The following is a 24,782-nucleotide window of genomic DNA, read 5'->3' as shown; positions in this document are numbered from 1 at the left end:
TTGAATATTATTCCATCCAATCTCCATTTCCGTCCCTTCCATTCCTCCCCCCCTTCCTTCCTGTCCCTATATTTCAAGGGCCATTATTCCATTTATATTCCTTTCTCTTTATTCCATTATTTTCCATTCATTCCTTCCATATTCTTTTCTTTCTTTATGAATATCTTTCTTTCATTCCATCCCTCCTGTTCCACTATGTCTCTTCCATCCATGTCCATCTAATCCAATCTTCTATTATATTTCTGCTGTCCTTCCATTCCTTCCATATACTCTCCCTTTCATCCACTCACTGGATATTTCCATCCTCCATCCATATCTCCAGTTTCCATTATGTTCCTTATTCTTCCTGTGTCCTCTCACAGACCCCTCCATTTCTGTCCCATTTCAGTACTTCATTCTATTAAATCCTTCCATTGAATCATTCATTTCCTTCGGCTCTTCCATATTCCTGTGTTCGTTCCATTAAGTTTCCACTGTTGTTGGTCTTCCTTCTAGTTATCTTTATATTTGGGGCTCTCCTGATTCCGGCTGTCCTTTTTCTCTCTCCTGTCTCTCTCTCTCTCTCTCTCTCTCTCATGCCTGTCTCTCTCTCTCTCTCTCTCTCTCTCTCTCTCTCTCTCTCTCTCTGTCTCTCTGTCTCTCTGTCTCTCTCTGTCTCTCTCTGTCTCTCTCTCTCTCTCTCTCTCTCCTCTCTCTGTCTCTGCATGTCTGTCTCTCTGTCTCTCTGTCTCTCTGTCTCTCTCTCTCTCTCTCTCTCTCTCTCTCTCTGTCTCTCTGTCTCTCTGTCTCTCTCTCATCTCCATGTCATCTGTCATAAATCGGGACCTCCCTATGATGGTCAGGATGATTCTTGATTGATTCAACAAGGTGCTGGAAGCATTCTTTAGAAATGTTGGTCCATATTGATATGATAGCATCTTGCACTTGATGGAGATTTGTGGGACGCACATCCAGGGTATGAACCCGTTCCACTACATCCCAAAGATGTTCTATTGGGTCGAAATCTGGTGACTGTGGGGGCCATTTTAGTACAGTGAACTCATTGTCATGTTCAAGAAACCAATTTCAAATGATTCAAGCTTTGTGACATCGTCCATTATCCTGCTGGAAGTAGCCATCAGAGGATGGGTACATGGTGGTCATAAAAGGATGGACATGGTCAGAACTGCCTGAGGTTAAAAAAATAAAAGTGAGGTTACCCAAAACTGAAAAATAATGTATTTTACAAAAAGGCCTTTTTTCAGGGAACAAGAAATGGGTAATTAATGTAAAGCTGTTCTGCAGAAAGTTGGTGCTACCAATTCCCACAGGTGTTCCAACTTGTCTGGATTACTTACAACCCCCTCTATTTGTATAGAAGTATTGTTGGAACACACTGTGGTATCATACCCTCCTGAGCATTATTTGAACAGTATTGTACTGCAGAAAGTAGTGTGTTGCTATAAAATTGGCGGGAAAAAGGCAATTAATAATGGAAGAGAGACTGACCATCATAACACTTAAGAATGTTGGTCTTTCCTACAGAGAAATTGCGAAGAAAGTCAAGGTGTCAGTGAGTACAGTATTCTTCACCATCAAAAGGCACTTAGAAACTGGGGGAAACTGACAGAAAGAGGTCTGGCAGACCCAAAGCCACAACAGAATCAGAAGACAAGTTTCTGAGAGTCAACAGCTTGCGTGATAGGCGGCTCACAGGACAACAGCTTCAAGCACAGCTTAATAGTGGTCGTAATAATCAAGTCTCAGTTTCAACTGTAAAGAGAAGACTTCGAGCTGCAGGTTTGATAGGTTGAGTTGCAGCAAGAAAGCCATTGCTAAGACGTCAGAATAAGAAAAAGAGGCTAGCCTGGGCCAAGAAACACTGCCAATGGGCTACTGAAGACTGGAAGAAGGTGTTATGGACTGATGAATCAAAATTTGAAATCTTCGGTTCATCACGCAGGATTTTTGTGTGAGTAGGCGAAAGGATGGTTCCTCAGTGTGTGACATCAACTGTCAAACATGGAGGAGGAAGCATGATGGTCTGGGGCTGTTTTGCTGGATCCAGGGTCGGTGATTTTTACAGAGTGAAAGGCACCCTGAACCAAAACAGCTACCACAGCATTTTGCAGCGCCATGCAGTACCCTCTGGTATATGCCTAGTTGGTCAGAGGTTCATCCTACGGCAAGATAATGACCCAAAACATAAGCTATCCAAGCTATGCCAGAACTACCTTAGGAAAAAAAAAAACATCGAGTGGCCAGCACAGTCACCAGACTTAAACCCCATTGAGCTGGTTTGGGATGAACTGGACAGAAAAGTGAAAGCAAAGCAACCTACAAGTGCCACACATTTATGGGAACTTCTGCAACAGAGTTGGGAAGAACTTTCTGAATATTTGATTTCCATTGTAGAAAGAATGCCACGAGTGTGTTCAGCTGTTAAATCTGCTACTTTGATGAGTCAAAAATTTAGAATACATTTTGGTTTATAAATTGATTCTAGGCCGATTCCAATTTTCATTTTTTCTAACCACTTTACAGCACACAATATTTATTTTCTATCTTTTCTTTAATAGAACATTAAACAGAATATCCGCTAGCTGCTAGGCTAATGTGCAATGGTAAACACATAGAATATGGTACACGCACATAGCAGAGCTTGCAAACTGTTTTTTTTGTCGACAACGCGAACATTGTCAACATAATGAGGTTGACCGTTCGCCAGCACTTCAACTTGCGGGCCGGGGGTGGGGGGGTGGATTTATTTTTTGTAAAAAAACATCCTTTTTGTGTCCCATCTCTCAGCACGCTGTTTTTTTTTTTTTTTCTTTCCCCCCCCCCCCCCCCCTCCCTTTACCCCCCTCCCCCCATCCACCATTTTCTCTTTTTTTTTTTTTTTTATAATATTTTTTAAAAAACCCTTTTATACACCCCCCTCTCTCAGCAGCTGGTGCAATGTCATGGTTCAAGGAAGTCAGAGTCACTTCTTTAGCCAGTAGGTGTGGATCATATCAGGCCCTGGTGCCATCCAGCTTTTCATGTGAGACACTCTTCTTGGATGTCTGCCATTGTAATGGCTACTGGGTCTTGTTCTGGGAGGTTGCTTTGGTCTGCTTTTAGATCCACTAGCCACTGGACATTGGTGTTATGTTGCCTCTTTCACCCATATGTTTTTCCAGTACTGTTCAGTCTCAGTATTGCTGTTGTATTGCTGTTGTAATATCTTGCCACGGAAAGTAGACTTTACATGGTTTAGTGGAGAACATCCTGTTTATTCTCCTGGCTTCTACTTCTGTAGCGTACCTCTTTAGGTGGGTAACCAGTGCTGAGAGTCTTTGTTTGGCAGTCTCCAGTGCCTCTGGTATGGTGTACTTCCTAAGTATTACTTGCCTCATCCCACCTTTCTGTAACTCTGATAGCTGGCTGACTTCCCTCCGTGTTGCATTGATCTTAGCTTCATGAAGGGTAATGCTCCTTATGACCTATGTTCATCTTGTAGCCAAGCATCTTTAGGATCACTGTTGATGTAGTGTATATCAGCTTGTTGGTTTCAGTGATGGTCTCAGTAGGCATAGTATGTAGCACTGCATTCACATCTTACAGCAGACTTTTAGAGGGTACTAGGCCTGTAACAATTACTACATAATTGTCTAAGAGCAATTTTTTTCATGTAATCGTGGTTTCTTTGTTTATTTGCAATTAAAGCATTAGAATTTTTTTTAAATGAGATTGGTCACACTTATGTTTGCATCCATAAAACACGTTTACAATACCTGCATGCACCCTGTAGCGTCAAAGAACAGTATCTATCCAGTTTCTAACAGTATTGCTACCAGAGGAAGCCCCACCTGCAGTTGCAAGTCACCTTTCAAATGTTAAGAAATCCACTGCAGCATGTGTTTTAGTAATGCATCGTTAGTCAGTCTGTTACAATTAGTAACGTTAACGTAAATGACAGAGCTGTAGTGGAAACAACTGCCATTCATAATGCTAGCGTAGTTCCGCTGGGATTTGGGCTTTTATTTTTCTAATCTATAACAACTTGTTTGCTAACATTTGTTAAGATCCTAAGGGGTAGGGCTGCACGATTATGGCCAAAATGATAATCATGATAATTTTGATAATCACGATTATTTTGATCAATATTGAGATCACGATTAATTATCACGATTATTTGTTGATTTTAGCCAAAACAAATTTTATTGTCACATAATTATATAATTATAACTGCTTTTACATCCATATTGTGCTACATTCCTACTAATACATTCATATTGTGCTACATTCCTCCTTTATTGAAGGATACTTTGAAGGAGTATGCCATTTCAGCTGTTGTGCGACCGCTTTCCACACATGCATGTTTGCCGTGAAAGATACAGGCAACGCAATTTTCTGTTCACGCTTAACGCGCCATGTGGTGCCTGGTATCTACCAGACGAAATAGCTACGCGGATTTCTGTGGCTCATTACACTGCCACTTACATGTCTGCGTTGCGCTCTGATGCTCCGAAACCCACGTTAGAGGCAACATAAACATCGCTGAATGTCACGCTAGTAAACACTAATAACACGTTACACAGCAGGTAACGTTAGCCTACCGTTAGCCACAGTAGTAACTGGATTAAACACTGCTAAAATACTGACTGCTAAACAGTGTGTCTGTATTTCACTGTAGGATTCCAACAGCGGGACGTCCAACAGTCTGCTGCTAAAGCTATGAGCAAAAGACACAAACTAGCACTGGTCACTGCTGTTGTCTGAAAAACACCACAGACGGGACAAAACGTTGCGTAAACTGGTAAACATTGTGAGCGGCTTATGATGACCGACTGCTACCTGTTGTGGAATTTTCCTCACGTTACTCTGTCCTCTGTGACTGTCTACATCTAGAAACTAAGCTGCGCGGTGCAGGCAGGGAACAGCTCTGATTGGCTCATGGAGACATGTGATCAGACAGTGGTTTATGGAGCGCTAGATTGGCTTTGCAAAAACTGTTCTATGAAGGGAATGACGCATTTTAAATATCGCTCAATCACGCAAATTTGATCGTGGGAAGCCAAAATTGTGATCGTGATTAAAATTCGATTAATTGTGCAGCCCTACTAAGGGGTATGAATGTTGATGGTAATTGTTGATTTTGTTTAGATATGCTAAGTATATAAGTGAATATTGGTGGGACTGTTGACTAAAGCTAAGCAAGAGGCAGCTTTCACTTGTTACCATAGCAACTCCAAATATCCTCAGCTGTAGCTGTCTCAAGCCAGAAAAATCAAACAAGATATATTTTTTTGTTAATGATTAATACTTTGTTTTTTATTGATGAGGATAAATGTTCTATTGTCAAGTTTACTTCATAGGGTGTGTACTTGTGTTAATACATTATCTGGGCGACATACACATTTAATTTGTTTGAACAAGTAATAAATGAATATTTTTTATTTGACTGAAAGTGACAATTATTGGTAAAGCTATGGTGTGTAGTTTATGTTGCCCCCCCCATGAGGAATTCTAAATAATGACAACAAAACTGTCCACGTGATAACATTTTTGTAAAGAGATGTTATGGCGGGGCTTTTGCATTGGACTGTATTATATTGTACAGGCATACACTGTACAACATGTACCCAGTAATCCCTTCCTAAAAGTCCCAGTAGGTCTTTCCTACAGAGGAATCAGGGGAGACTATATCCAACAATTTAACTAAGCTAACTTTCTAAAAAGGGCAATTTAACAATCACGCGTGTCACACTTTATGTAGTGATTGGCCAGATGTGAAAGTGGGCAGGATTTGAACTTCTATCTTCCTTTTTTTTTATTTATTTTTTTTTTTTATCTTCTCACAACTATGTCTGTCACTTTGTGTTTAAACAAAAGTGCAACACCATGGATGCCTTCAAGTGTGTGCCAGCAGTCTATATGCGACAACTAAACTACGAAGCTATTGCTTCACTACCAAACAGCAAACAAAAAAATCTTTCAACAGTAACAAAACTATAGAACCCCACTCACCATGTTGTTGACATTTTTGAGGATGGTGGTGAGGCCACTGATGACGAGGGAGAACTTGTACTTGGAGATGTTGATTAGACATTCCTTGTTGTGCTCTGTGCTGACTTTGGTGTGGGTGTTCTGGTGTCCAACTTTAATGGGAAGCTGAAGAAAAGGCAAAAGGATGATGATGAACATACTGTTAAGCTCATGGTATTACATTACAGTGAAGTCAATTCATCCTTACGGAATATTATACTGTTTCAAAGCTTAATCAGCTTTGTTACTTTCATTATGCTGCTATCATCCCATGTGTTAAATGAAGTCGATTGAAGCAATTCATTCCTCGATGTTTGCTATACTGACCAAGAAATCTGCAAAATCTGTTTTTCCTGCATCTAGCCACATCATTTGAAGTGACAGTGACATAGTTGGAGGCAAGGAAGAACTACAGACTATTTCAGCTCGGATTTCGCCTCCAGGTAGCCAGGGGACTTGGATATTCAGCCTCAGGCTATTTATTCAAGCCAGTATATGGCTGAAAAAAATGCATTAGAGAGGCTGCAGTGGCGAGGATATGGCCGGCGGGGACCCTCCAGAATCTGAGCTGCCAAGTGATGGTGCCCTCCGACAGAAACAGAATCGTTCTGCTGCAATGAATGTCAGCATAACAAGTTATTACATTCAAGTAAATGCATTTAGTCCCATCTGTGTTGTTTTTTTGACAACAGCAGTGACCAAGTGCTAGTTTGTGTCTTTAACTGCAGAACAATTCCCTCCAAGAGCAACAGTAAAAACAAACTGGCTCATAAAATATATATATATATATATATACAGTGCCTTGCGAAAGTATTCGGCCCCCTTGAACTTTTCGACCTTTTGCCACATTTCAGGCCTCAAACATAAAGATATAAAACTGTAATTTTTTGTGAAGAATCAACAACAAGTGGGACACAATCATGAAGTGGAACGAAATTTATTGGATATTTCAAACCTTTTAAACAAATAAAAAACTGAAATATTGGGCGTGCAAAATTATTCAGCCCCCTTAAGTTAATACTTTGTAGCGCCACCTTTTGCTGCGATTACAGCTGTAAGTCGCTTGGGGTATGTCTCTATCAGTTTTGCACATCAAGAGACTGACATTTTTGCCCATTCCTCCTTGCAAAACAGCTCGAGCTCAGTGAGGTTGAATGGAGAGCGTTTGTGAACAGCAGTTTTCAGTTCCTTTCACAGATTCTCGATTGGATTCAGGTCTGGACTTTGACTTGGCCATTCTAACACCTGGATATGTTTATTTGTGAACCATTCCATTGTAGATTTTGCTTTATGTTTTGGATCATTGTCTTGTTGGAAGACAAATCTCCGTCCCAGTCTCAGGTCTTTTGCAGACTCCATCAGGTTTTCTTCCAGAATGGTCCTGTATTTGGCTCCATCCATCTTCCCATCAATTTTAACCATCTTCCCTGTCCCTGCTGAAGAAAAGCAGGCCCAAACCATGATGCTGCCACCACCATGTTTGACAGTGGGGATGGTGTGTTCAGGGTGATGAGCTGTGTTGCTTTTACGCCCAAACATAACGTTTTGCATTGTTGCCAAAAGTTCGATTTTGGTTTCATCTGACCACAGCACCTTCTTCCACATGTTTGGTGTGTCTCCCAGGTGGCTTTTTGGCAAACTTTAAACGACACTTTTTATGGATATCTTTAAGAAATGGCTTTCTTCTTGCCACTCTTCCATAAAGGCCAGATTTGTGCAGTATACGCACTGATTGTTGTCCTATGGACAGAGTCTCCCACCTCAGCTGTAGATCTCTGCAGTTCATCCAGAGTGATCATGGGCCTCTTGGCTGCATCTCTGATCAGTCTTCTCCTTGTATGAGCTGAAAGTTTAGAGGGACCGGCCGGGTCTTAGATTTGTAGTGGTCTGATACTCCTTCCATTTCAATATTATCGCTTGCACAGTGCTCCTTGGGATGTTTAAAGCTTGGGAAATCTTTTTGTATCCAACCGGCTTTAAACTTCTCCACAACAGTATCTCGGACCTGCCTGGTGTGTTCCTTGTTCTTCATGATGCTCTCTGGCGCTTTACACGGACCTCTGAGACTATCACAGAGCAGGTGCATTTATACGGAGACTTGATTACACACAGCTGGATTCTATTTATCATCATTTGTCATTTAGGTCAACATTGGATCATTCAGAGATCCTCACTGAACTTCTGGAGAGAGTTTGCTGCACTGAAAGTAAAGGGGCTGAATAATTTTGCACGCCCACTTTTCAGTTTTTATTTGTTAAAAAAGTTTGAAATAGCCAATGAATTTCGTTCCACTTCATAATTGGGACCCACTTGTTGTTGATTCTTCACAAAAAATTACAGTTTTATATCTTTATGTTTGAGGCCTGAAATGTGGCAAAAGGTCGAAACGTTCAAGGGGCGAATACTTTCTGCAAGGCACTGTATATATATATATATATATATATATATATATATATATATATATATATATATATATATATATATATATATATATATATATATATATATACACACACACACACACACACACACACACACAAGTGCCGACTTGAATCAAAATAATTGTTAACAAGTGTCTGCCAGTTTGACCCACTCCGGATAGATTTCATTGTAATCACAATAAGAACCTTGCAGGCTGTAATGAAAATCAAGCCTCCATAACCGTGGAGAGCTGTCATATATGGCATATGTGCGTTTGTGTCATCCTTTTTTCCCCGATCAATAACCGGTAATTACTGGACAACGAAAACTCAGTTATAAGCCTACTTTTAGTAATCGCGATAGTAAAAAAATTATTTCACACTATTATTATGGTTAAATTAGGGATGCACCAAATACAGATTTTTGGGTTTCGGCCAAATACCGAAACCACTGGTTAAGATTCTGACGAATCCGAAACAAAATACAGAATCCTACTCCCATCTTCAGTCCATTAACACCGTAAACACATTAATAAAGTAAACAACGTCCACAGCAGTGTATTTTTTTATTTTATTTTAACTGTAAAAGAAATTAATAAATAAAAGAATAGGGGGCTAGCAAAGCTGGTAATGGTCGTCTGGTTAACACAAGTTTTAGCTGTGACTGTCCTTCCTTTGCCGTACCTGAAGTTGCTGCATTTTGGCTGATGTCTGTAGATTCCTTCATGCACAACTCGTATTCTTTCGGATGTTTCATATGCAAATGTTTTAACAGCCGTTATGTATATGGTTTAATAATAATTTGTGCTGTCAAATGATTAAAATATTTAATCGCGATTAATCACATTAATTTCAGTTAACAATTAATCGCACATTTTTATCTATTTTAAATGTCCTTAGATTTCTTTTTGTCCCATTATTTTTTCTCATTTTAATGCTCTTATCAACATGATACGATACTTTTAAAACTGTGCCTGAACCAAAAGTATAACCGGTATTTTACAATTACAGTGAATGGACCACGAGGCTTGCGAGGCGAGCAACATAACATCATGACTGTTTTTCACCCAAATAAGGCACCGAAATCCGCGTTGCTATTTCGTCCGGTAGATAACAGTCGTTAAGGTAGCGGTGCCGTATTAGCACCGGGTCTCGGACCCCATTCAAAACGGCGATTTTCGTCAAACAGCGACTAGTTTGCAGGTATGTACTACTCTTTGGCTGGCTCGCAAGCAAGTGCAAACAAGTGTGTGCAGCGTGCATGTTGTTTTGTTTCCGGTGTAGCTAGATCCGGTGTGGTGTTGTAGTTTTTCTAACGTTACTAGTTGTTGCAACAGCATGTGAAAAAAGTACAAAGTTTGCTGGGCCAAAAAGAACGTTAATCTCGCGATAAAAAATTTACGCAGTTAAAATGGGTTTGCGTTAACGCGTTTAACTGACAGCACTAATAATAATACATTTTATTTAAAAGGCGCCTTTCTCTGCACTCAAGGACACTGTAAAGGGATACAAAAGACATTAAAAGCAGCAAAAAATAAAGAATACAACAGTAATAAAACAAAGAGGCAGAGCAATTTACATCAAGTGGAACAGGCAGTTTTAAACAGATGTGTTTTGAGTTGCAATTTGAAATGGGGGAATGAATCAATGTTTCTGAGTTGCAGTGGTAATGAATTCCAGAGACGGGGAGCAGAGCGGATGAATGCTCTGCTCCCCATGGTGGTGAGACGGGCGGAGGCGGGGACAGACAGGTATATGGAGGAAGAGGATCTGAGTGAGCGGAAGATAGTGGGACGACGCTGGAGGAGATCAGACAAATAAGGCGGGGCGAGGTTGTGAAAGGCCTTGAATGCAAACAGGAGGACTGTTTGAGGACAGGAGTGATGTGATGGATGGAGGGGGGTTCGAGTTATGAGACAGGCAGCTGAATTCTGTACCAGTTGAAGTTTATGGAGGGATTTATGAGGAAGGCCGAAGAGGAGAGAGTTGCAGTTGCGATTTCAGTACCTGAGAGTAGGGCTGCAGCTATCGATTATTTTAGTAATCGAGTATTCTACCGATTATTCCACTGATTAATCTGATAAGAAATACTTTGGTTTTATTGAAGAGCAATAATAAGTTAATAATAGTTTGGTTTAATTTTCGGAAAAAGCAACATTTTTATTGCCTACATTGCTTACAATATCATATCTCAAAAAACTAAACCTATTAAGTGCATTCAAGTGCCATATTACATTGTTTTTTAAAGATTTTTTTTTTTTTCAAATATCAACCTCAAACTAAGGCATACATTAAACATACATAAACATTACATTAAATTGTGCAACTTAACTTTCAGAACTACAAGTTTCAACCTGAGACTGATCTGTATATAGGCCAATATGTAAATATTAGTTATACTCAACCTATTTTCATTTATATATTTGATTACAATGCTACACAGCTCTGTTACACTTATGCTAGTAGATCGTTGATCAGCTGTTTCTCCGTGGAGAGAGTGAGAGAAAGTGGTGCGCAACAGTGAAGTTTTTCCGAAGGGATAGTCAAAGCGCGTCAGCTCTTTAGATCAGATTGTAGTCACCACTACATATGTTCTTGTCTTTGTTTTTGGTAGTTGTTGCGTTTGGTGTAGTTTCATCTTCCATACGACTCTGTGATTTACTTTTGTCGGGTCCGCTTCATGGAATGGAGGATTAAGTTAGACTCAAATGTTTTCTGTTGAGATGCTAAAGCACTGACGTCATGCTATTATTGTGGTAAGCTAGTTTGATTTTGCAGTAGACACACTGTACAGAGTTTTTGTTTTAATTACATTTGAACTTATTCCAAACTTTGGACACTTTGTCATTTTCTCCAGCCTGTCACTTCTCTTAGCCCCTCGCTATTTACGCTCTAGCATGTGTCACCAGCAGCAGACTGAGCAGCGTCTGGTGTGCGACAGTAATAACTATCCGTACGGAAACACCGTCCATCAGCATACAACGTTGGTAACATTGATTTAACGAAGTTTCGAGGCAAGTCATTTTGCATCGAGGATTTTTTGTAATTGAATTATTCGAGGAATCGTTTCAGTCCTACCTGAGAGTAAACGCAAGCTTATCTGTCCTGTCTTCATGTTGACAGAGAGCAGAGGTCCAACACACGCGCGCGCAGAGGTGCGGACGCTGTAAACTACGTTGGCTCTGCAGTTTTGTTGAAGTCACAGTGAGTCACGGCGATGCCGATAAAGCGGTTTCAAGTGTGGTTACAGTTTTTCAAAACTTCACGCAGACACCTTTCACTGTGATAGGATATTAATGTCGAGCCGAAAGCGGTCGCGGTGCTGTTGACATTACACTTCCTGACACGAGCAGGCACAACAGTGGTTTCTGTGCCCTGGGGACTGACTGACAGGCTGAGGTTGTACTGGGTTCTTGCACCATTTTAAAAGTAAAATGTAATGCTTTTTAAGACCTTTTTAAGACCTCAACAAATAGAATTTAAGACCCAAAAATGTCATAACAATTTCTTTGGAATACTCAATTTATTGCCTCCTACAATGGAAAACAAAACTTAAAGTTTTCCATTTGTTATCAATTATGTGCAATGTGTAAACTAAAAAAATACTTTTTCATGAGACCACTTTTTTAATAACTAACAATAACACTTCCAACATTGTTTGGCCAATATAGATGTAAACACAATCAAAGCTCACAGTTGGCATGTACCATTTCTTTTTCTTCATTTTGTTCCTTTGTGATGCAGAACAGAGCCAACATAAGATACATAAATTGGATTACACTAAACACAATGCATTGCATGAAGGAACCATATAATACTAATACTTCCAACACTTAAAGCAGTCTCCGTCATATATAAGCTCAATAATGAAAGTCCTCAAAACAGCCTGTCCCAAGCCAAAAAGTTGACCTATAATGTACATGACTCTTAAAAGGTATAGTGGAGGATTATCCCGAATTTTAGAAAAGAACCGCCCTCTCCACCTTTGGAAAAAATGGACATGCGCAACACTCTACCTGCTCCAGAGAGGGAACGCCTATTAAACGTGTGCACGAGAGTGCACTGTTTACAAGTTGCTGTCGGTATGGCTCATACAAGCCTACTTTCAGAAAAGAGATTTGCACTTTTTCACAAATTGAGATGTTCACCGTGTGTGCGCGGTGCGTGACTTGTGCCAGGGCTAGCATCACTAACCATATCTTACATCAACTTTTACTAGCAGTGATATAAAATGGATTTCTCCAAATAGTATGCCAAACTTTACCTGTTGAGTAGAAACTTCGCGACTGAGGCATCAGTGGGAAGCCCAAACTGTGCTTTTAGCGCACGCCAGCGTGTGAAATATTCTCCCAAAACACTCTGGTCTTGTTTCTTTCTTCAGAGGCCTTTCATACAATCGTAGACACTTTTTCTCTTGCGACCCTCAGACATTTTGAAAAAACATGGTGATAGCAGCTACATTTGCCCAACAACCCATAAAAATCACAATTCGGCATTTTCAAACAAAATAAACCACATCTACCAACAGTTACACCCCTTAAACTCTGAGCTAACATGTTGTTACCTGTTACATTGTCAAAGTGACCATAGACCTGTAACCTAACTGGAGCACATAACCAGTCCTCTGCCGACTCTGCACTGAGCACCGGGGGAGAGTTGGTGTTTACACCGCTAGCATGAGCTTTGGACCGCACTAACGTTACTCAATTTTACACCACACTTAGTATGAATAATAGTATGGGATTTCAAACACAATCGTAACGTTACTTACACTGAAATGACCCAACATGTCCTCGGTTCTGGAGTGACCCATGAACTCCAACCCATAGTAGCAGGAGATGACGTGGTGTGTGCTAGTCTCATCATCAGTAGCTAGTCCAGAACCGCAAATGAAGGTCCATTTGTTTGCTCTTTGTCGTTTTATTCATGCTTTCGTCAAACATGACAACATATGGCTTCTCACTAACGCTGCATGATAGCTCCTTCTTGATGAATGAAGCGATGCCATATTTGGCGACATATGCCGTTTTATTTTCACCACAGGTGAATGACTTTGCAAGCTGCGAATCGGGGGAACATGACAGCCAAGAGTACAGCAGTTTAGAAACAGCAGGATGTCCTCGTTAGAGTTAAATGAATTGTGCCTCTGACTGAGAGGTGGCGTCTGAATTGTAACATCATTAGGTTGTGCTACAAACAATGCAGGGATTAGCCTGACCCAGCTATGGCTAGCTGCTGCCACATACCGCTGGTGCTTTCCTCCTTTCATATGCGACTCGACGGCTTTGAGCCCCATGGTCCCTAATGAAAAAGTCTTTTTGCAGAATTTATACATTGCCTCGTTGTTTTCAGCCGGCGCCAACCAGCTCCTAAATACATCCTCTTCCATCCACTTGTTGTTAAATTTGCACTTCCCCATCTTCTTTGCATGTTGAACTCTGTCTATGGTTGAACCTCACCTCGACAACCGCGTAATGCAGGAATAAAAGTTGAATAATTATTAAATTTAATAGGTTGTAGGGATGGGTTTTGGAGGAGAGAGGGAGGGGTTTTATTTTTGTTTTTGTTTAATTTCTGTCAGTGTAAAATATTCTAAAAAAATAGGTAAATAGGTAAAAGTAAATAGGTTTTGAATTATTATTACAACTGACATATTTTTTTTGTAATTACAGAGGGAAAGTACCCAAAAAAGTACCATTGGGTAACGGAACTGAATTCCAGGTAACGGTATCAGTAATGGTTCAGATGCGAAAGGTACCCAACCCTAATAAGTACGGATTTATTTTACTGTGAACACCACACAGACAGAACATAAGTTCTACAAATATATATTCTACTATTTACCTAACAATATGTTAAGTAAACAAGGTCATTAAAGCAAAGGCTTCCATTCTCAACAAACAAAGTCGAGTTTCAAAGCAAAGCCCCGTGCAAATGCTATACTGTAAAGCCACATGCAAAAGATTTGTGGTGCTCTTAACCAATTCTGTTCTCCATATTGGCCTATACTATATAGACCAATACTTTTAGGGTATGTTTGAGGTACTTGGTTGTAGGGCTGGGCGATATATCGATATAAACAAATATATCGATATATTTTTAAATGAGATATGGAATTAGACCACATCGCATATATCGATATAGTTCAAATGTGATCCTTGCTCCCATAGATATGTCGCCGTGAGGTTCTAAACATACGTCAAAACCCGCCGCCATCTTGGAACAGGGGTCCGAAGCATTCAGATCAACGCTTAAAGATGCCGGACTTTTGTACTGCTTAATTATGTTCGGAGAGAGGAAATGAAAAGAACAAACCGCAATGGATAACATTTAACAGGTGACAATGTGTTTTATGATTATATATGCCGCTTCGACCAGCAATCTGAGCTCCGGCGGCAGCGGAGGCGGAGAGCCCCGTGGGCCGCAGCCGTCTCTTCCCCGGGCAAAAACACAGCTTCGCGCTGCTGCGCGCGGGTCCCCGCTGATCCAGATCGGACCAGCCAAAGACAGAGTGGTGATCGGTAGGATCTTACACGTAGTCCAGGACGAACTGTATGTCGATATCGGCGGAAAGTTCCACTAAGTTTGCCGGGCGGCAGGCGACGGAGAGAGGCTACAGCGGGGCAGCGACCGTCTGCAGGATCTGGAGCTCAGTGCCCGTTAAAATTACATGTAACGCTAAATACATACAGAAATAAATAGTGGAGGAATGAGCCTGGACATTTCAGTCTGTTTAAACTTCACCTTGAAGCAGAAACTCTTAGTTCAGAAGGGTGAAGTTTCCGTTTGAACTCAGATCTGTGAACCGATCATAATAAATATTCTTTGTATTAACACATTAATTAGTTTCTTTGTTTTGTAGTCGATAGTTCATCTTTTAGTTTACTTAAGTGGAAGCAGTATCAAGTGGAAGAATGGGACTATAACCTAGGCTTACAGGCATGAGGCATTACATTTTGAACAAAGTAGATTATATTAATATCAAAAGCTTAATTGACCTTTGGAACGAATCACAAATAGCCTATGGAGCTTTGATTTCAAAAAAGTTACTCCTGTTATACAGTATTTAGGTTTACATTTTATTGTTATTTGAACAGCTGAGCATTTAATCATGAACCAGGTGAAGAAACCGGTTTATTATTTATTTGATTTTGCAACTGTTTCTATGAAACTACTTGTGACATGTCATATTTGATTTGGGCTTTGACTGAACATTTGCTCTCACTTCGCGGAAAAAAATATCGGGATATATATCGTATATCGATATTCAGCCAAAATATATCGGGATATGACTTTTGGTCCATATCGCCCAGCCCTACTTGGTTGGGTACCAATCTCTGTACTTTTTTGGGTACCGACTGAATTACATCGGTACTACAGACTACAGATTTGCGTTAAATCAGTCTGTGCCAAATTTCGGTACATGAGAACGTAAGCGCAAGCTTCTCTGTCCTCTTCTCTGCATGTTTGACTGAGAGCAGAGCTCAGCTCTGTGGTGCAGATGGAGCAAGATTACGCCCCCTCTGCAGCTTGTTCAAGTCAGTGAGTCACAGCAATGCCGAAAAAGCGGCCCCAAGTGTGGTTAGACTTTTCAAAATTCCATGCAGACAGTAGGGTTGGGTACCAATACTGTACTTTTTAGGGTACAGACTGAATACTACCGAAGACCAATTCACGTTAAATCAAACCGGGCGAAATTTCAGTACCTGAGAGGAAGTAAGCGCGAGCATATCTGTCCTTCCTGTATGTTGACAGAGAGCGGGGCTCAGCTCCGACACACACACACACACACACGCTGACGGAGCGAAGTTAGTTCGCAGTCTGGAGCCCTGTTACACGATAATGCGTTAGCACAAATTTGTTTTAACGCCACTAATTTTTTTGTGACGCATGGTAGGTTCTGTCATGATGACCAGTAGGGTTGGGTACCGAAATCCGGTTCCACTATGGAACTGGTTCCTACGCAAACGGTAGTATTCGGACCGGATTAGAACGCAAATTTCGGTTCCGACTGAAATATTTTCCCTCTGTCGCTACGGACAGCGGCACACTTTTTTTCTTTCTCCCTTTTCTGCCGAGTGGCGCACGTGACCGCTCGCGGAGTGAAGCACGTGTCCGCAACTATACTTGGACATGCACTCTACAATCACTGCTGATAGATGGCTTTTTATACACGCTCCAAAACGGACGTAAAAATATCACACTTTTTCTGTAGTCTACCGTTAGCTAGCTACCGTAAATGTAGGCTACTTTTAAAATGGCATATTTTCCCTCTGGGCTCACCAAAACGGACGTAAAACTGTATTAACCATTCAGTGAATGCACGTGATCGCTAGTAAACTGCTAGTGTATCGTTCAGGACAAGACCCTGTAGCCTGGTGATGGGGGAAGCGGGACAGCCTCCCCAAATTGTCTGCCCTTTCAAATTCATACCTGTGTGTACAGACCTCTTGGACACTATCTGAGAGTTTTCTCCTGTGCAGGACATGTCATAAGTCAGGAGAGGTGTAGTATATTGCCAGAGAAGGCAAATATGGTCATTTTTCTGCAAAGAACTACTAAAGTTTGAAGCTGATTTGCATACCAACTCAACATCATTTATTTTGTTGTTACTTGTTAATAGTGTAACTGGTATTTGTTAAATTATTGTAGTTATGTGTTAGGTGACTTAGGTTTACTTATTACATATTTAAGTACTTTTTTGTTACAATTACAATACAATATAATCTTCCCACCCCTCCCCCCGACAGCTTTAAATAAAAATAAAAAAAATAAGAAAAAAGGATATACTCCCTAGAAGAGTTAGCACATCTTCATAAAATGTATAAATCCCACATTATAAAACTACTAGTCCAGAAAACAAGAGAACTGACACGCACAAAAGAAAAAGAAAAAAAAAGAAAAGATAATAAAATAATAATAATAATATAGTGGTTTTAGCAGAAATAGATATTTATAAAAGACCGGCATGCACACATTTTAAAAAATAAGTAAAACTAAAATAAAAAACCAGAAGGATGATATAACCAAGGGGAATTGAGGTAGGTTACTCCATTTTAGAGGCAGGGGAGCTCTTTAAAATATCTTATAAAGGGGGACCATGGGTCTTGAAACTTACGTTTCGAACCCCGTATCATGTATTTAAAGGGGTGATAGAATGCAAAACCGATTTTACCCTGTCATAGTTGAATAACAACAGTTCGGTGGGTAAATAGGACATACATAGAAGCTCAAAGTCCCATTGACACCCCTTAACTATGAAAATCTCATATTTTGAAACTGCCGCTGAAAACGGGCGAATCCCAACAAAGCTGAGTTGCTTACGCAAGCGTCTCAAAATCCGGAACCTTAAGAGAACAGTCACGCCCCAATATTTACATACTACACAACTGACCTGAGATCAGGTAGTCTTCTGAATCTAGCTAGGTCACGCAGATCTCTGCTATTCCATTACAAAATTCACTTCTGAAACTTTTTTATGCGAGAAATCAACCATATAAAGCTCAAATATGGGCCGCTTTACGAAAAAGGATGGCTAATTGCAAATTTTCTCCGACTGTGTGTCGGAGTTTAGTGCCGGTGTTGGTGCTGCCTGGGTTGCTACATCGCCACCCTGACCGCAAGTGTCAGCGAGCTTGTTACGCCCGCAATCTTTTACCGGGCCCGCAGGTTCCAGTTAATCTTATAATGGGTATGTGTGTTGAGTTATTTAAACAAACAATCGGGAAATAAACGCCTCTTGTCCGCGAAGTCTCATTGATAGAGCCGCGGTGAGATGGAGTCCATCAATGAGAGCTAGCTAGCCTCCTCCTAACTCTGACATTCACAAAAATACATTCAATTGATATCCGAAATCGGACAAGTGTTAGCTAAGCTTTGTAAGACCTTGAGGAACCTGTAATATTCATGCCGTGACGAAATTCAAACTGTAAATATACTTTAGTTATGCGAAGTGAGCAAGCTGCGATATTTTCCCATTGTAATGAATGGGACATATAGCAAGCAGCTGCTCGGTCCTACAAAGACGCTTTGTGCTTCATAAAAATGCCTTAAAATCAAATCGGACACAACGGTTAGCTTTATAAGACATTGGGGAATGATGTTGTATAAGTGGCGTGGACGAAATTCAAACTGTAAATATAATTTAGTTATGGCGACAGTGTAGCTAGCTAGCGCGGGTATTTCCCCATTGTAATGAATGGGACATATAGCAAGCAGCTGCTGGTCCTACAAAGACGCATACCAGCGTTCATAAAAATGCCTTAAAATCTAATCGGACACAACGGTTAGCTTTATAAGACATTGGGGAATTATGTTATATAAGTGGCGTGGACGAAATTCAAACTGTAAATATAATTTAGTTATGGCGAAAGTGTAGCTAGCAGCAGGCGGTATTTCCCCATTGTAATGAATGGGACATATAGCAAGCAGCTGCTGGTCCTACAAAGACGCCTCACGTTCATAAAAATGCCTTAAAATCAAATTGGACACAACGGTTAGCTTTATAAGACATTGGGGAATGATGTTGTATAAGTGGCGTGACGAAATTCAAACTGTAAATATAATTTAGTTATGGCGACAGTGTAGCTAGCTAGCTGCGGTATTTCCCCATTGTAATGAATGGGACATGTAGCAAGCAGCTGCTCGTCCTACAAAGACGCCTCGCGTTCATAAAAATGCCTTAAAATCAAAGTGGCGTGACGAAATTCAAACCGTAAATATATTATAGTTAGTGCAGTATCCACAAAGGGTGACTTTGCCCTGGGTATGGAGCCCAGCAGGCTGCCGCTTTCTCGTCAGACTGTGTGGAGCTCCTAAAGTCCGACACGTCTTACCAAATTTGCAATTAGCCATCAAATTTTGTAAAACGGCCCATATTTCAGCTTTATATAGTTGATTTCTCGCTTAAAAAGTCTCAGAAGTGAATTTGGTAATGAAACATTGCAGTGTCTGGAATATGAGATTCTGTCGCTTCTCTAATGTATGTGTATTGGGGATTCGCTCAACCAATCAGCGCGCGTCTCTAATATGTGCGTATGGCAAGTCGCTCAACCAATCAGCGCGCAGCTCATCTAAATATTCATGACCATACCATATTTGGAAGAAAAGCTCTAGTTACAAATAGGGCCAAAACACAGGGATGCATAAGGGCCAATAAAATATCAACCAGGCCATTTTCAGCCCAACCAATGTTACATACCCCATTAGGAGACCATAAGGAACAGTGTGAAATACCCTATATAATCATTCTATCACCCCTTTAATCTTTTCGAGTTGAATGTAAGACATCACTTCTTTCAACCAGCTTTTATGTATTGGGGGGTCTACCTTTTTCCACTGAAATAATATTAAACGCCTTGCCAATAATGTAGTGAAGGCGATAACAGAACGAATATCTTTCCTAAGTTCAATACCCTCGGTAGCACATTAAGGGATCAGGGTCAATTTGGATGCCATAGATATTTTTATATGATTCGAAAATCTTTCTCCAAAACTCCTCCAACCCAGGACAAAGCCAGAACATGTGGGCAGTTGTGGCAGGCGATTGCAAACATCTATTGCATGCAGAGCTGACAGTCGGGTAAATCTTAGCTAGTTTGGCGTTAGTGAAATGAAGCCTATGAAGAACCTTAAATTGAACTAAGCCATGCCTCGCACAGGGTGAGGAGGAGTGCACATGGTTTAAAGCATCTTCCCATTCTCCATCTGTAATTTCTTTCCGTAAATCACTTTGCCAAGCTTTGCGGAGATCTTCCAAGTTCTGTGGATCTATAGATGTTATAATAGAGTATATGCTTGAAATGAGTCCTCTACTATGCGGTTTCAGATCAGGCAATGTATCCATAGGTGATGTAAGGGGTATTCCTGGAAAGGAGGCAAAAACCTTCTTGATGAAACTCCTAATCTGCAAGAATCTAAAAAAGTGGGTCTTGCTAAGGCAAAATTACATACAAGCTCTTCAAAGGAGCATAAAGTATTGACAATATATAAGTCTCTTTAGGTGTAGACACATTTAGCCGACGGCCTACCGTTGACAGAAAACCCAGTCGATATGATCAGTCGCGTCCCCGAGGTCCAAAAAACTGCCACAGAACAGACCAAAAAGACGAGAGGAGACGAGACGTAATACATCTCTATAACAGCAGGCGGCGCTAATCTGTAATGTTGCCCAAGAAATGAAAACCGGCAGCTGATTGGACGAATGCGTCACATGGGTTTGTTTTCTCCGGAAATTCAAAGCCAGACTGCAGGGCTGGACTGGGACAAAAAATTGGCCCTGGCATTTTTGGCCCAGGCGGCCCACACCCACCGTGATTGGTCAGACACATTCCCTGCAGACAGTCCTCTTAAAATATGCGTGCATTCTATGATATAAGTTGCCTAGTGTTCTGCGTTCATGTGATCATTTTGGATCCTTCAAGAGGGGTCTAAAGACTTATCTGTTGATTTTACACTTAAATAATTAAAGGTGCAATATGTAATATTGTGTGTAATACTGGCAGCTAGCGGTTAAAATAGTTACTGCACTACCAATTCAAAATACTGGAGAGTCGTTTCCCCCGCCCCCTCCTGCCCAGACTCGAAGTTCACGGGGGTTGCCAGGCTGAGACCGCAGCATTCACAACAACGTTGCTAGACACTTTTCTCACATAGCCAGACATTACTCCACAGCACAGCGGAGTAGCTAATGGTAGATGCTGGCTATATTGACAGTCATAAAAGCCCGTGCTCACGCGGAGCTCTGTAACCAACTGACAGACACACTTTTTCGGCTTAAAATTACAGTATGAACCGCTAAAAACACAACAACCTCACTGTCCTCTCCACACGCCAGTCAGGCACACTTCCTCGGCTTAGAATTACAATACGAAACGCTAAAAATACCACTACCTTACCGACGGAACACACTTCATTGGCTTAGAATTATGGCAAAAATCGCTAAGCACACTGCAAACTCACAGTCCTCTCTTTCCGATTTACAGCCCCCTTTCGCGGCTTTAAAATAACTCACCGTTGTTGGCTCCAGCCGCTGACGAGGCTACACGCTGTAAACAGCCGCGGCCGCTTGCCTGGTTCTCCGGTAACGTTAACAGGTAGCAGGGTTAGCATGGCGCGCGTTAGCCAGGACCAGTCGGGATCACTTTACTGGCTGTGTCTCAATTGTTTTGCGGCAAGTAACCAACTCGGGTACTCTAGCTATATAATTCAATGTGAGAACACAAATGTTGAAATGACAAAAATGCCCGTCCCTAGTAGCTGTGATAAATTAGCCTGAAGCTAATGCTTACCGGGTTCAGGAGAAAATAAGCCAACTCTCTCCTTTTTGGGCTCTAAGCTGTCTCCATCTTTCAAATACATCTCCATTATTTACCAGGGGGTTGTTATGTCTCTGGTCACGCAACTGTTAGAAACATGCTGTTTTCTTTTTTAGGTCGGGTAGAATCTATCTCCATTGATCCTGTTTGTTTTGTTGCTGCTTTCATGGCTGTACTAACGTTACAAGCTGTAGCGCGTTTGTTTACGTTTTTACAGGTATATCTGGCAACCCGGGCCTGGCTGTCAAACGGGCGGCGTGATAACAAACACACAGATCAAAACATAAACATAAATTCCGTCACGGAATGTAAATTTCAAAAGAAAAAATACTGAAATTAGCATTGTTGTCAGAAAAGATAGTATTTCAGTTTAACATGTTTCCTTAATATCTGATGAGGCATTGGTGTCATTTTTGGATTTATTACAGTACAAATATTACATATTGGACCTTTAATTCATTCTTAGAGTTATGATTTGTATATTTATGGTATTTTTATTATTTGTTATTGATATTTGATATTGTATTGCCATTATTGTTATATTACTATTTTGCTCAATATTGGCTTAGCAACTTTAAAACAGTTTACTGTTAATTTTAACTATTGTAAGATTCACATTTTGTCGCTTTGGACACAAGTGTCTGCTAAATACTATAACCATAACTATAACCGTTCCCAAAAGCTACAATAAAGCTGAGAGTAGTACAGTATATGCCCTGGAAAAGAGCACCAATACAAGAGAAGCTAATTAAGCCATTCAAGGAACACTGATGCTTATATCAACACTGATTTTATAGATCACACAGACTTTCCAGCTACCCAACAGGCCAACCGCTAGCATTTTCAATGTAAGCTTAAACAGTTAGGTTACCTGACAACCACTAACTTTAATGTTACAGCCAAACTGCTTGTTATCGTTATGACGTGACACACCTGCGCGCACACGCACACACACACACACACACACACACACACACACACACACACACACACACACACACACACACACCCTCCCTCCCTTCCTGAGAGTTCCTGTTAATTTGCCTACTCCTTACCACGTCGTCATCTACTCTCTCTTCCATCTTTTCCTCACTCACACCCATGGCCCTGTCATGGTCAATCTCCTCCTCCTCGGCTTCTTCATATCACGTCATGATGCCGTTTCTGCTTCTCTGTATAGCCAGCCATCTCTCCTCCTCCTCGACTTCAGGTAATGCTGATGTTGAAGCAGCTACTACAGCCCCAAACATGTCAGAAATTTTGGCACATTTTGAGGAATCCGCCTGTAGATTCTTAATATTTTTCTCCTGTAATTTCTCTGCACCTCCCTTGCACTTTAGTGGTCGTTTGTCCATTTTAACGTGGATGCTAAACTTCCAGCATAACTATTTTACAGCTCGTGTCTCACGGCCGGGAGGCGTGGCCATAGTGGGATTCATAAATTTGCGGCCCAGAGTGGGGAAGGGGGGTTCCTGGATTTGATTGGGTCAGGCCAGTGCCAATAAAGAAAATTAACCAATGGGCCGCTGTGAGTTCTTTATGGGCCGGCCTGGCCATAAAATAAAAAAAGGCCTATCGGCGATTCGGCCCAAAAGTGCGTCGGCCCACCGGGAAAATGCCCGGTATGCCAGATGGCCAGTCCAGCCCTGCCAGACTGTCATGGCGGCCGTTCAGTATACGATCTCATATTGTACTAAAATAGTTCACTGAAACATGTTTCTGAAAATATTTTAAGCGAGAAATAGGCCATGCAGTTGCTGAATCTGTCTTCATTTCAGCTCAACAAAGATCAGTTTAAAAGATTTTCGTCAGATTTTGAAAGACTCTAGTCACCTCATCCCGCTCGTCATTTCCGGGTGAGTCACGACTGCCCTGCCGCCGACCGGCAAAAATTGGCCTTAAACAAATTATTAAAAGATCTTGTGACTTGTACACTTACGTATTTAAACCCCTCACGTACTACTCTGAACGAGATAGAGGAAGAGTCTCTTCAAGAGCCCCGAGTGATCAGGAAAAACTCACTCTTATTCATGTTAAGCTTATAGCCAGATAACTTGCCAAACTCCTTTATTAGTGAAATAATTTGAGGTATTGAGGAGATTGGGCTTGATACATATAATAAAACGTCATCTGCATATAATGAAATTTCTGTACCATGCCGCGTAATACCTTTAAAATTTGCTTATTGACGGAGCAGCAGCCAAGGGTTCAATTCATAGGGCGAATAACAAGGGAGTGTTAACCTGGTGCCCCGGTGTAGAGGGAAGTATTCAGAGTATACATTGTTTGTACACACTGAAGCTTTCGGGGAGGTATATAACAATCTCATCCATGAGATTAAGTCTGTAGGAAACCCAAACTGTTTAAGAGTGTTAAAGAGGTATTCCCACTTTACCCTACCAAAGGCCTTTTCAGCATCGAGAGAGATTACTGCTTCAAGTTCGCCTGGGGAAGGATTTGTGTATATTATATTATATAGTGGTCGTAGATTATTAAATGGGTTACGGCCTCGAATAAATCCTGTTTGGTCAGTCAAAATTATAGTAGGGACAATGGGTTCAAGGCATAGCGCAAGAATTTTGGACAAAATTTTAAAATCTGCATTCAGAAGCGAGATTGGCCTGTATGATTTGCAACGAATGGGATCCTTACCCTCCTTTGCGTGAGCGTTGAGGGAACGGTTCCTGTATTGAACAACTCATTATAAACAGCCACAAGAAGCGGGCCCAGTAAAAATATCTGTTTGGTTCCGGTTTCCGACCGACCCTGCTAATTTATGTCCGACCCAAATTTATTTTATGAGCTTGGGGAAGAAATTATACAAATTTAATAAATACACAAATAAAGTTTGAGGCGAACTATAATTACATTTTTGTACAGCACTCTTGCGATGCAAGATGCCTGTTGTCCTCCAGCAATGCTGGAAGAGGACCCGATGTCGCTGCAGCGGCACTTAACGTTGCCGTGTCCAGTTTTACGGCAGCAGCAGCGTGAGGACTGCGCGGACAGCGCCTTTAAGCAGCCCTCACCGGCCAGC

The 24,782-nt window shown here is 41.1% G+C and overlaps 1 protein-coding gene across 7 annotated transcripts in view; it reads right to left on the bottom strand.

Annotated features, from left to right (window-relative positions):
• nf1a (neurofibromin 1a) overlaps positions 1-24,782 on the bottom strand; it is a 393,989-nt gene that overhangs the window by 353,675 nt on the left and 15,532 nt on the right. For all 7 annotated transcript variants that reach the window (XM_039824923.1, XM_039824958.1, XM_039824930.1 and 4 more), the window contains exon 2: positions 5,992-6,135. In XM_039824923.1, the coding sequence (XP_039680857.1) occupies positions 5,992-6,135 (144 nt within the window). The remainder of the gene's footprint in view (positions 1-5,991; positions 6,136-24,782) is intronic.

Source organism: Perca fluviatilis, chromosome 2 (assembly GCF_010015445.1).
Source record: "Perca fluviatilis chromosome 2, GENO_Pfluv_1.0, whole genome shotgun sequence".
NCBI classification, from domain to species: Eukaryota; Metazoa; Chordata; class Actinopteri; order Perciformes; family Percidae; genus Perca; species Perca fluviatilis.
This window is presented reverse-complemented; position numbering and strand designations above follow the sequence as displayed.